Source organism: Solanum lycopersicum, chromosome 4 (assembly GCF_036512215.1).
Source record: "Solanum lycopersicum chromosome 4, SLM_r2.1".
In the NCBI taxonomy this organism is placed as follows: domain Eukaryota; kingdom Viridiplantae; phylum Streptophyta; class Magnoliopsida; order Solanales; family Solanaceae; genus Solanum; species Solanum lycopersicum.
Window position 1 is genome coordinate 63,824,398 of NC_090803.1, and position 13,452 is coordinate 63,837,849.

The following is a 13,452-nucleotide window of genomic DNA, read 5'->3' on the forward strand; positions in this document are numbered from 1 at the left end:
GTTCTTCTCTCAAGTTGTGCAAACTAATTATATTTACACTGGCTATCTTACTAATCTCTTATTCATTTATATATATCATATGGCATCACCACTAAAACTTAAGGCGCAAATCATCATGAATTCAAATATTCAATCATCTGATAGGGTTGTTGGATCTGTTTACAGAGAGTATAAGATTATTCTAACTGAAAAAGAAGAAGAAAGAATTTAACAAGAGTTCTCATCAGGCTCAAGGATATATAAAGAGACAAATGATCTGACATCTTTGCTACTCTCAAATTATTTGGAGCTGGCTGTGCATAGAATAATCTCAAGATCACAAACGCCCCAGCTTTTCAATGAGGCGATTCTCAATTTCAGTTCTCTTCTTCATCAACGTAGCATACTTGGCGACAAGCTTCTGGTCTCCTGCTGTTGCTGCGAGCTTGCAGTTGAGTGATGTCTTCTCCATCTTGTCCATGTACATGGATGAGATCGGCACAAAACTGCCCTTCTTGTTGCATAACCAACCATGAGCAGCCCTCAAAGCAGCACCTAGGGAAGCCGAGTCTGCAAGTAGGAAACAAGATTTAAGAGACGATGACAATCCATCCTTGTCATTCTTGATTAGGTTGTCGTACAAGTAGTTTTTCTTAGTTAGGGATAGCGACCTACTGGATAGGCAGTAGACTGATGAGGTATTTAGGTGAAAGGAAACAATCGAGAGATTAACTAACCTGACTGTTGAACTGTGTAAACATCACATCCAAAGATGGAAGCTATCAAGCTTAGAATGGAATTGTTAGCAGAAGCACCTCCAGTGGCAATTATTCGCTTTGGAGGAGAAGGCATTCCAAATCTTTCAGCATGAGCTCTCTTGGAAAGAAGTTGTCCCTCTACGATGGCTCGAACCTGCAGATAAATTTATGATTCATAAATGTAAGTTCTTTCTGCTTGATCGCCCACTTGATATCTATGCACACAACATGCAACAAAACAGGCAAGTATCTAAACATGAGCAATTATCTAACTCTAACCTCGGAAGGGGGATCAAACTCTCCCACTTCCTGCTCTTTTATTCCATCAAGAGAATCTCCAGTGAAGTTCTCAAGGATATAGCGGTGGAAACCAACTGCATGAACCAGTTATTACTTAGAATTACCAGCATAATTGTTCTGATGAAACTAAGTAGCAAGATACACACTCACAGATAAAGATCAATCTTTTTAAGTCAAATGCTAACAAACTAGTGAGCTTACCTGGGAGGGGTGGCAGTATCTCAAAATCCTTATAGTAAAATCCTAATCTACCACCTGCAGCAGATATCAGAATCATTTTAAATCCCAGAAGACATAGAATATATGTACAGTTTTACACTTTCACTAACCATTTAGAGGAGGAGTTTGCTGCAAATATTTGTTAAAAACGTCCCAAGACTTTTCAGCATAATGGTTGCGTATATCTGCCACAAGGATATGGTTCATATTAAATAGAATTGACTTTAGGTACTAATCCTTTTCTATATCTGCTGAAATCAATATGTTACCTTCACGAGCCAGTGATCCATTTTTATAGCACAACATTACCATGTAGCTTTCAGTATCGACGGGATTAGGGAAAACATGCCCTTCCATGCTTGGATTATGATCCTTTGTTATTCCGAAAACCTTTAAAAAGAAAGAGCATCACTTGACCTCCATACCAATAATATGTACAACACTGTTTCTAAAGAATGTTTGTGATAATGAAAGAGATAAGCAGTAAGTCCAGGGTGCTGTGACAGAAGCACTAAATACATAGGCAAAGATTTTAGTCCTTTAGCTAGAAGACAGTATGATAAGTACCATCGCCAGCATTGTTTAGCTCTTCATGCCTTTCATAGAGATTTCCAATTAGTAAATAGCTTTATTTTCTTTGGTCTATTTGCATGACAATTATCAAAAGTTGAACTATTATATCATATAGAACCAAAAAGAGCCAATATTATAATACTTAGAACTCCTAACTTATGGTTTTTGACTTATAAGTCAAAAGCTATAAGCTCATCCAAAACAACCCAATCAAGTGGGAAAAACCCAACTTACTTCTACTTGCATAAGAAACTATCAAAAGTTGAACTATTATACCATTAAAAAGGGTGATAATATGGTATTTATAACAACCAAAACAAATGAGAAAAAAATCAAACTTACTGTATCACTAGTGCCAAGGCTAATCGCCAGATCCCCTGGAGTATTTAAAGTCAACCCTACATGTCAGAAAGCCAAGTTATCAGGATATAGTAAACTATGAGCTAATACAACTTCTAGGTTGATATACATGAAAAGCAGTACTGTACAAATGCAGAAAGGCGAAATCACAAATACAAAAAAAGAAAGATTTACTTCTAAAACAGATAAAGGCGACAACATTTTGGGACCTCCTCACATGCAAAGTTAAGTCTCAAGGATTATCAATTTATCACAAATCAAACACGTGAGTGTATGTTTCCAAGATTATACCATAAGCTCTAAGATAATTGAACAACATATAAAGTCCAAAAACTAGCTGATGGCCCAGAACTTAATTCTGATACATCAGAGAAATCTACTTCTATGTCCATACTCGAGAGTCTAGTAACTCGATACTCAGCTCCATCCCCATCAACTTTGATGGAGAAAAGTTGGGATGTTGAATTGGGAACAGAATATAATTGAATTAGGCCTTCATAAGTTTGACATATACAGTATGGAAATCAAAACCATCTGAGAGTGCACATTATTTGCAGTAAACTATACAGGTGAACATCTCAAAACAGTGATCACATAGCAAGCGAGAGAAGTATTTAACAGAAAATACACACAGAATTTTCAGCAAAATCCTCTCACCTGCCAAGCTGTTGGGATTGTCTCCAGACCATTGAATGATCAAACAGTCTTTGTTGAAGTGATACCTGAAAAGAGGTTTATGGAAGATTTAACACACAGATAGCAAATATAAGGAGAAGTATCTATACTAACATTGGTCAGAACGAAATGTAAAAAAGAAAGCTTTAAATTTCTTCTGATGAAACTGAGTTAGAATCAAGGAAAACATATAATGATCTACCTCTCCACAAAATAGGCAGCAATAGATCCAGCAACAGCATGTGCCGGAGCTAATTTTCCAAGTTTTTCCTCCAAACCAGGAGCTGTGGCCTGTAGAACCGAGTAAAGCACAAATTAACCAACCAACATGTTTAAGATTCAACCAAAACCTAACAAAGAAGAATAGATTAGCATTAGTTTCTTCACCAACACATTATAACATTAACCAAGAATTGCTAATAAAAACATAAATAGGTCTAGTTATGATTGTTGCTTTGGGTGCGAATGGCCTTCCGTTCTTATTACAAACCAGAATACCTTCAAAATGATTTCGGACCACGCTCTTTGCTTAATGTCCATCAAATTCATCCCTGCACCATCCGTGTGATCAATGCTGGCATAGCCCCCAATAAGCAAAGATGCCATGAAGGAGCTAACAAGGGAGATCCTCTCAGTATTATTATAAACCTCCGGTTGTGTCTCAAACAATCTCCGGATCTGCGGACCAGTAAATCTCTCGTATGCGCGAGAACCAGTAAGTCTAGACAACTCCATTGCCCCTCCAACAGCCTTCTCTATCGCCTTGCATTGTTCTGTTGTGCTGTTGTCCATCCATATCGGAGATTCTTTAGTCGAAAAAGCATCATTTAGCTGCTCTAACAACGATCTCTTAGCATCTAAGGACGACAATATCGCTGCACTCTCTTTCTTCCAAAACACACTACCATGCTGCTGTCCACTACCTGAAACAGCCGCAATCTTCCCAAAATCGAATTTTGATGATTTTTCAAGTCTCTGAAGAATCAATTCAAATGCCTCTACCCACATCAATGTGGGTGAGACAATTCTCCCATTTACTAATGCGTCACGATAAACACCCCCTTCAGTTTTGTAATGGGATAACTCTGAATCAAAATTTATCAGTTCAGCAGCCACAATATTCAGATTGGCATCAAGCACAGTAGCCTTCAGTGATCTGATAATCCAAAAAAAAAACATTTTTTTTCAATACATATCCCAATTTAATAATTTTTCATGAAATCCCAAATACCCAGTTCATAATAAACCTAAATCTAACCCATTACAGGAAAATTAACAAAACCTTTGAGTATTAACCAAATTGATCGAACCCATTACGAATTGATCTGACAATCAAACATTCTGCAAAATAAATCATAAGAAAACGTAATCGATGAAGAATTATATACTTACTGAGTAGAACTGTCAAAGCCAAGAAAAAGAGCATCTTGTGGGAGTGATGAATCCGCCATTAGAACAAAAAAAAAAGATATCCAAATCCAATGAAGAAATTTGGGATTTATAGTACGAGGTGAAAAAAAAAAAAGGATTATAGTGTTCGTTTTATAGGAGAATTAATCTTTGGATTTAAGTTTAACTAGGAAACATTATTGAAATTATATAATCAAATAAAAAGATATAATCTATGATAATTGACACACGTAATTATCAGTTGATATACGGGATTTACGAAAAGATAGGATAATTATAGACATAAAATATTAATGGAAAGCAAATATTGTGACACATTATAAGGGATCCCCTATATTATAGCTACTGACCCATGAAATATAAAATAGATATACCTAATTTTAGTAAATCACACATTATGTTTGAAATTTTCATAACAAATAAATAGTATATGATCACATTATATATTATGCAAAAGATATGTATTGATACAGGGTGATTTTTTAGAGTTAACACTCTTGCCATGCACTTTGTAACAACCATATTTTTGGTTATTAACAATTCGATTCACTCTTAGAAAAAGGTTTGCCCTCTTATCTATCTTTAGGTTCATATTTGTCCTTGAATCGTTAAGTTTCATGTCCTCACTTTAAATAGCATATGTGGTGCTTATGTGGCATACCTACATGGATATATATTTTTTTCATTTAAAATTTTAGATAAATGACAGAAATCTCACGTTTAAGTTCTCTTATTACCATTATTCCCTATTAGTTTTATAAATTCCTAAAATCTCTGATTTTCACGCATCAGATTAATGTATCTCGCGCATCAAATTAATATATCTCGCGCATCAAATTAATGTATCTTGCCCATCAGATTAGTGTATCATGTATAAAATGTACATCAAATTAGTGTATCATATATAAAATGTACATTATATTAGTGTATCATGTATAAAATGTAATGTATTTTACTTAATGTTTAATGTATCCCGCGCATCAGATTAATGTATCATCGCTTATATTATTGTATCAGTTTAACAGATATTTATAATTATAAACTTATAAGGGAAAAATGATAATTTTACCTTAAAAAAAATGTGATTTCTGTCATTTGCCCTAAAATGTTTTCCTATTTTAATTAGTATACCCAAATACCCACCCATTTAACCCAACTCATCTCCTTGTTTTTCAAGATGAAAAATTGGTAGTTCATAACCAGAAATATTTGGACATTACTGTCATATGAGGCCCAATCCAATCACTTAAGAACAACTAAAGACCCGAAATCCTAAACCCATCAAACGTACGTCCAACATAGGCCCAAGTTTAACTATATAGACGACTGGCATATATCGAGGGAAAATTGTATAACATAATAAAAATTTATTAATTTAAATTGAATATTGTAGCCATAGTTTCTTTTATTTGTAATTTGCAGTACAAATTTCAAATTTTTTCATCTATTTATATATCGAAATATACAAATAGACCCATTCGGTATACATATGTGTCCACAATGAAATATTCTTCATCGACAAGCAGTAGATCAAATTATCAAGAAGGAAAGAGAAAAAAGATAGTATTTGATGGGCTGACAATTGGAATATTTCTTTTATAGAGGCTTCCTTTTCAATGACAAAAGGAAATTTATTTGGATGGTCCATATAATAAATTGATTATTTGGAATAATTTTTTTTCCCCCTTCCAATTTTACACTCCAAAGAAATCATCCTTGAAATATTATAGAATCTAATGTACATCATAGTCGCATGTTACGTTTATCATTTTTTACACGACTTTAAAATATAGTAACCATATTCATCATAGGATTATACAGATTATGTTATTCCTCAATAAGATTATTAAAGAATAAAAAAGTCTCGCATCAATGGTTAATGAAATGAATGGTCTCCTTATAAGTCTTAAACAGTTCCCCTTTTTTTGAGTTTGCTTTTGCACTATGATTTAGATTCAAAATCTAATTTTACATGGCATTAAAGTAAAACCTATTTTACCTGATATTAAAAATGACCCCCAAATTAAATCATTCACACGCTAATGTCTCACCTAGACATGAAATATGTCTCACCTAGACATGAAATGAGTGTTAAAGAATGAATTGAACTTTTTATCAATATGTTTGAAAAAAGAGATGAGATATTGGAATGGAAATAACAAGCCCACTACTGTTATCTCGAGGCTAGCAAGCTAAAAAACCCAATTAATAACTTATCGTCCATCGAAAATAATCATAATTGTCAATTAAATATTAAAAAAATAGTCAAATATAAAAAAATATATACACAAGTTATATATAAAATATATAAGTTAACGTAAAGAGACATGCATTTGAATGTTATTAATATTTTGGCGAACAACTATACAACGTAAAACCCTTGATATTAAATTGATATTGCAATTGACTGAAATATTCTTTAGCGATAAGCACAAATTTTCCAGAAGGAAGTGGAAAATAGGGTAACAACTAGAATAATTTTTTTTGTTAAAGAGGATTGCTTTTTCAAATACAAAAGGGAATTTGTTGAGCAGAAACATCAATTTCTAGAAAAAAGAAGTTGTATTTTTTTTATTTTTTAAGCCCTTTTATTATTTTTTATGTACCAAAGATAGAGACATAGAGTATAATAATGTTGAAGATGTAGTAGAATCAAAGTAAGTACACAAATAGTCGTTATTATGCGGCATCTCGTGTGAGTTTAACTTCATCATCTTTGACATATAACTAAAGACTTTGGAATTTTATAGCCAAATTGTCTTGTACCTATTTTGCTAAAATGTGAACACATTTATATATGTTTTATTCTCACTTCCAACGACCCATCGTCAATTATTGTAATATATAGTGGTCCTCAACGGGAATAGAAACGAACGAGGGAGGTTTTAGACAATCAGAATAACAACAATAATAGAGAAGATGTTTCTGGAAGACCTTAAAATAAGAAAATTATTTCTTAGAAAATAGTTTGAAATTAATGTAAAAACAAAAACTTATGATAAAAATATCGAAAATAATCAAACTAAATGGAACAACGTATAAGACGGGACGATGAATTCAAACTTGTATTATTATAATTATGATTTTTTTAAGTGTTCTCATTGTTCTAGATTATATAAGGGATTATATTGGCTAATTGTCCAAAAAGTATAAAACTTAGAATTGTACTAATTATAATGAGGATCAATTTTTTTTTTTTATCATAATCATAAGATATATCTATTATAAAATATATGGAAGATAATTTTAATTATAATCATAAAATTTTAATTTAAATTATAATCTCGGAATGACTTATTTATAAACAAAATAACCTTTTAGTACCTAGAGATACTAAATAGTCGAAAGTTAAAGCAAACAAGCTTCGATTATTGAAGGGCTTCTGAATTGGACTTTTACTTTTAACAACTTATATGTGAACTCTAAAGTCTAAATTGGCTGCAAAGATCATGCTGAGGTGTTTTTTTCTTCAAAAAAAATTAAGCTCTAGTGATGCAATCATGCAACGATCATATAAATTAAAAGAAGCTTGTTGGCTTGAATTTAATGTTAGGGTTTATTTGGGCTGATTTTTTTTTATCATAATTAAGTATTTTTTTTTAGAATTTTTTTTAGAAGGACTAGTTCTTTTCTTGTAGGTAAAGGTTTAAGACAATAAATAGAGACATGTTCCTTCTAATTTGATCAGCATTCACAATGTAGTCTTTCGAGAGTTTTGTTTAATGGAGAGAATTGTGGATCACAAGCTTGATACGTTATTACTTGCGTGAACTTTTCATGTATTCTAAGTGAATTGGTTGGGGTTATTTCCCTTTGTATTTTGTACTATCATATTTATAGTGAATTGCTCATCTCCTTTGTGGACGTAGGTTGATTGACCGAATCAGGTTAAATCTGTCTCTTTTGGTGTATTTCTCGTTTGTCTACTTATTCATTGATCTTTCGAGATTTGCTTTGCTAGCTTCGGCATTACACCTACTTATTTTTAGTCCTAACATTTAAAATTCAAATCACCAATTTTTTCTAAGTTTCAATTTCACTTTAGCAAATATTTTTTTTATTTGGGAAGGTGATAACATCTTTTTTAATGAAAGAAGTATTGAAAATACTTTTGAGCTTAATTTTATCTCTCAATTACTAGTAATTTTAAAAATATTTTTTTATTTGACTAACTAAATTAAAATATACCCTCTAACAATCTTAAACATGATATAACAAGCGGTTTTAAACACTTATAGGAGCTTAGAATTTTTAATACAAAGCCAAAAGTGTTGAAAAACACTCCTAAACCGCAAGTCATTATTCTTTCTAGAAAAATATGCAATGAATTAAATAGAATTTCGATTTCTCCACCTTAGTAAGATACTTCTTTCGTCTCCATTTATTTATCAATTTTTTACTTGACAGACCTATTAAGAAAATAATAAATTACATGGTGAGTTTACTATTCAAAATTAATTCACTCATTAATGAAGTTCTACCTTTTTAAAAAACATTAACTCTCTAAATAAATTCACGACATAATAGGTAAAAAAATATTGTATTTCTTTGATTTATTAAAAATGACACGTAAAAGAGGAACAAGTAAAAAGTCAAAATTGAATAAGTAAAAAAGGAACAGAGGGAGCATCACATAGAGTTGTAACATCGAGAATGAAGAAACTTGAGTAAAGACTCAAAGGTGCAATTCCTTTTAATGAATCTTACACAACACGAATCAAAACTGCTCAGATCATGAATTCAAGATATTTTTACTCGGCCAAAGTGTGAAAATATCCTTGATTTTGTCCTTGTTCTAAAAGCGTGAACAAGACAGCCTACCCATAATACCTTTGACAAGTCTTTTGTGAGTTTTGTGTGTTTTACTAGTACTAATGTTTACCAATAAGTTAGTGGTTAAACCACAAAATAATCTTGTTCTTCTTAATTAGTATCTTCAAAGACTTGGGCAGAATTTATCCAGAAAAGTAGGGGATCTTTTCTGAAAAAATATCTGAGAGACAAGAAGATATTTGCACTTGTGCAAATAATTAATGACTAGTGCACACTTCTTTATTCTCATAGGGTGTGTACTTATAGATTACTTAATATTTCTCTCATTTTTTTTCTTTTTGATGCGTAAGTAAATAAATATTATTTTTAAAATATTTATATATAACCAAGACAAGTATTATGAAAGACGGGGATAGGGATAGTGGGATTGGGGCTAAGGGATTGAGATCATGAAGACAATGAGTCTTAAAAGGGTGTGAGTTATGTCACATATCAACCAATTATACCTTAACAAGCACGAATTACTTTAGTTCTATAACCAAGCGAAAGAAGATTAATGGATAAAAGATGTGGCTTCTCAATTACATAATCGCTTAAAAATATGTTAGTTACTTTTATTATACACATGCATTAACAAAAATTGAAACAAACGTGAGATTCAATGACTTATTGAAGCTAGCAATGCATACATTTTAAAGTTCATAACATATTTTAATTATGTAGATAACTAATCCACGTAATGAACATCTGAAAATATACAACAAACTTAAAATCTCTTTGAAATCGTACATGAAAATATCCAATAATTTTTTTTTTATCATGTACTTGAATATTCAATCAAAACAAATCGTAATCCAAATATCTAAATAAAATTAAGCGGATTCCATTGGTCATGAAAGGCGTGCATTGAAATAGTGGAGAGTGGGGGTGTTGGGGGGCTCAAGAACCCGTGACCCTTACCTATCACTTATCATGAAGTCAATTTATTTAAGCATTTTTGTCTTTGTCTCTTCAAGTTTACAAATGGTTACTCCATTTACATCTATTTTTTTTTTCAATAAGTATATATGCTTTGACTAGTACTTAAAATGTATTCTCATGGGCATGGGTCATTGCCCGTATGCTGTTGTTTCTTTCGATGGCAACATCACCATTGCCAATTTCTTTACAATCACATATTAGCATTTAAAATTAGTTTGTTCACAATTACTCGATTTGAAAACATCTCTAAATTTGATGTAAGTGTTATAAGTTTTATTCTTGAAAACTATTGACAGTTTTTAAAATATTTCTTTATTTGACTAGGTGAATTTAAATACACCCCGATTTGCTACGTGACTTATTAAATTCTTTTAGGAGTGTGAGATTCTTATAAAAAATTGAGACAAGTGTTGACAACAGTATTCTAAACATGGCAAAAATTTAATTAGAGGCATAACTTCACACACGTGGCTAGATGTATTTAAGTTCAATTAGTGAAGCAGAGAGATATTTTTTAAGATTGTTAATAATTTATGAATAAAACTAATAATTAATTTGTGTCAAATTTAAGGATACTTTTAATACTTCTCTCATTACGATAGCAGTAATTTTTTGAAATTCTTCCTCATTACATCTTAATTACTTTATATATGGTGGACTACTAATTAGACCTATAATATATGATGGTTAAAATCTCTTACAGATTCAGGTTTTTATTCTATTTGTAATTATACTCCCTGCTTCCCTCTCTAAACCAAAACTGAGGGAGATATTTTGTTACTGTTTGACATGGTTGTTAAGAGGCCAAAAATAGTTATTTTGAGATAAAACCACTTTTTGACAAAATTAAGATGTTGAATTAATCAGTAAAATTATTTTTATTAGTGGCAGAAGCAATTTTTTTTACTGCTGCATAAAAAAAATTGACTAACAAAAAATTATTTTTTCAAGACCAAACTATCTTTGACATATATACATATATGCTCAATATATTTCTTTTTTTTTTTTTTGGTGGTGATTTTTATATGTGGCTATTTAATTTCTAGAATATTTTAAAAATATTTTTGCTTGATAGTTTTATTAAATGTAAATTATTATGTTGATATTAGATTAAAATTTTATTTATTTCTTTATATTAATTAACAATTTGGATATATACATGTTAGTTTAATAAAAATAAATTTTTAAGTAAAAAAATTATAATAGATATATAAAATAATTTCTTTTTATAAAATAATCTTAATGATAGAAGTGCAATAATATTTGTCTTTTTTCGTAATTTAATTTTGAAAACACGTTTTAATAAATATAGTAATTCTCTAAATGGTATTGAAAAGAAATGCTTCTGAAAGTAAGCATTATTTAACGCAAATGCCAGAGACTACAAGTTGGGGACACAACTATTCCCTCCGTCCGAAATTATTTGTCATGTTACACTTATTAAAAGTCAATTTAACTAATTTTTAAAGGTAAATCAAATCAAATTATTTTGATATTTTAAACAAAAAAATAAATATTCTAAAACTATATGAAAAGTACTATAAATTACAATTTTTTGCATATTAATATGATGAAAAAGTATATCTTAAAATGTTAGTCAAAGTTTTTATAGTTTGACTCTAAAAATAGAAATTATGACAAACAATACTGAACGGAGGAAGTACTAAAGACGACTTTGTTCTAGAGGTTGTTATAGACGACAATAAAATTCAAATTTTAAATGATTATAGTTGTATATATAAAGTCTGTTTGGTATGAATAAAACATTTTCTGAAAAGTGTTTTTTAATTTTTCTTCTCAAAATTAAGGAAAATAATTTCCCTTCAAAAACGAAAGAAAACATTTTTCAAAACTCTCTTCTAATTTTAAATTACATTTTTTTAGAAAAAAATAACAATTTTATTTTCAAACTTGAGAGAAACTTTTATGAATAGGTACTATAGAAAATGCTGCTTGAGATATATAATTAAGATAGAGACTAGCACTAAAATTCATCAAAAGTCCCATATTGACTTGTCATATATAGAGTTGTTATTTAAGAAAGGATTACAACCTTTTTCACTTTTTGGAAGTTGGAAAATCCAGAAAGGGTAACTAAAAAAGTAAAAAAAGAGTAACAACAAACGTATGGGAATTAATATATACTCATTTCATCTGGTATTGTTTGTTATTATTTTTATTTTTAGAATAAAACTATAATTATTTTGATTAATATTTTAAAATATATTTTTTTATCATATTAATATGAAAAATATTAATAGAATATACAATGTTTTCATATAGTTTTAGAATATATAATTTTTTTGTTTAAAATATCAAATTGATATGATTCAATTTATCTTTAAAAATTATTTAAATTAACTTTCGATAAGCGTAACATGACAAATAATTCCGAACAAAAGTATAATACTGTAATTAAATAATTAATTTAGTTTATCTACATCGATATAGTGGTAGCTTTTTACGCAAACATTTTATGAAGATTTGGATGAGTGAAGAATCACTTGATCTTTAAGAATTATATAAGTGCGGTGAAAAAGGAAAAATAAGATAAAATAAATTAAAATACACACAGGCATGAGAACAACTTGAGATAATTATTAACTAAATAGGGAGAAGCAAGTATATCAAGGAAGTTAATTAGCGTTTAGTAATAGATTTAAAGAGTAAATTTAATATATATGTATATTTGATCATAAAATTCATTATAAGATTTTAAAAACTCCATCTTCAAACATTTTCAAGTTCACAAAAATTGACTCAAAAAAGATTTTGGACTTTTATTCATAAAATTTTAATCCTTTTTAAGTAAAATACACGTCCAAACATAATATTCCAAAACTCAATTTTCAAGTTTCAGTTTTAAAATTTACGATCAAACAAGAGCTTAGTTCGGTGCACTTTTAATTAATCTCTGCATCTTAATTTATATAACACTATTTAGTTTGACAAAAATTTTAAAAAATACAATTTTTTTTAAAAAAATGACTCTTTAAATTTATAGTCCGAAACAAACTTTAAAAATTTATATGACATAAATAATTTCTTGTAATAGAGAAAATTTCAAATTAAATTACTTCTAATTATAAAAAATTAACATTCTTTTTTTTTTTTGAAAATAATATAAATTAAAATAAAAAGATATAATGCATTAATATATTATCAGTGGTGGTTATATAAAAAATGATCATAATAATCACATATTTCAGCATCGCTTTTTCACCGCCACCTTTTTATACCACTCCAATTTTTAATCCTTTTAAATTAATTTGATACTCTATTTTATGATTACAAATTTGCTTTTAATGGTCGAAGGTATCATTTGACAACGTGGGATAAACTCATCATGTTTTAGAGTTACTAATGTCAAAGGGAAAAATATGTCCAGATAAGGGGCATATTAGTTAGGAGTCAAAAGTTAATC

At 29.8% G+C, this 13,452-nt stretch overlaps 1 protein-coding gene across 1 annotated transcript; it reads right to left on the minus strand.

The window, feature by feature from the left end:
• Positions 1-45: 45 nt before the first annotated feature.
• LOC101244576 (xylulose kinase 2) lies at positions 46-4,691 on the minus strand. Its single transcript, XM_004237997.5, has 11 exons — positions 4,257-4,691; positions 3,363-4,020; positions 3,067-3,155; positions 2,847-2,911; positions 2,172-2,227; positions 1,526-1,646; positions 1,367-1,441; positions 1,239-1,292; positions 1,017-1,111; positions 717-891; positions 46-549 (listed from the first exon to the last, which is right to left on the minus strand). The coding sequence occupies exons 1-11, from the start codon at positions 4,313-4,315 to the stop codon at positions 317-319; spliced, it is 1,680 nt and encodes a 559-aa protein (XP_004238045.1). The 5' UTR covers positions 4,316-4,691; the 3' UTR covers positions 46-316.
• Between the last annotated feature and the right edge of the window lie 8,761 nt (positions 4,692-13,452).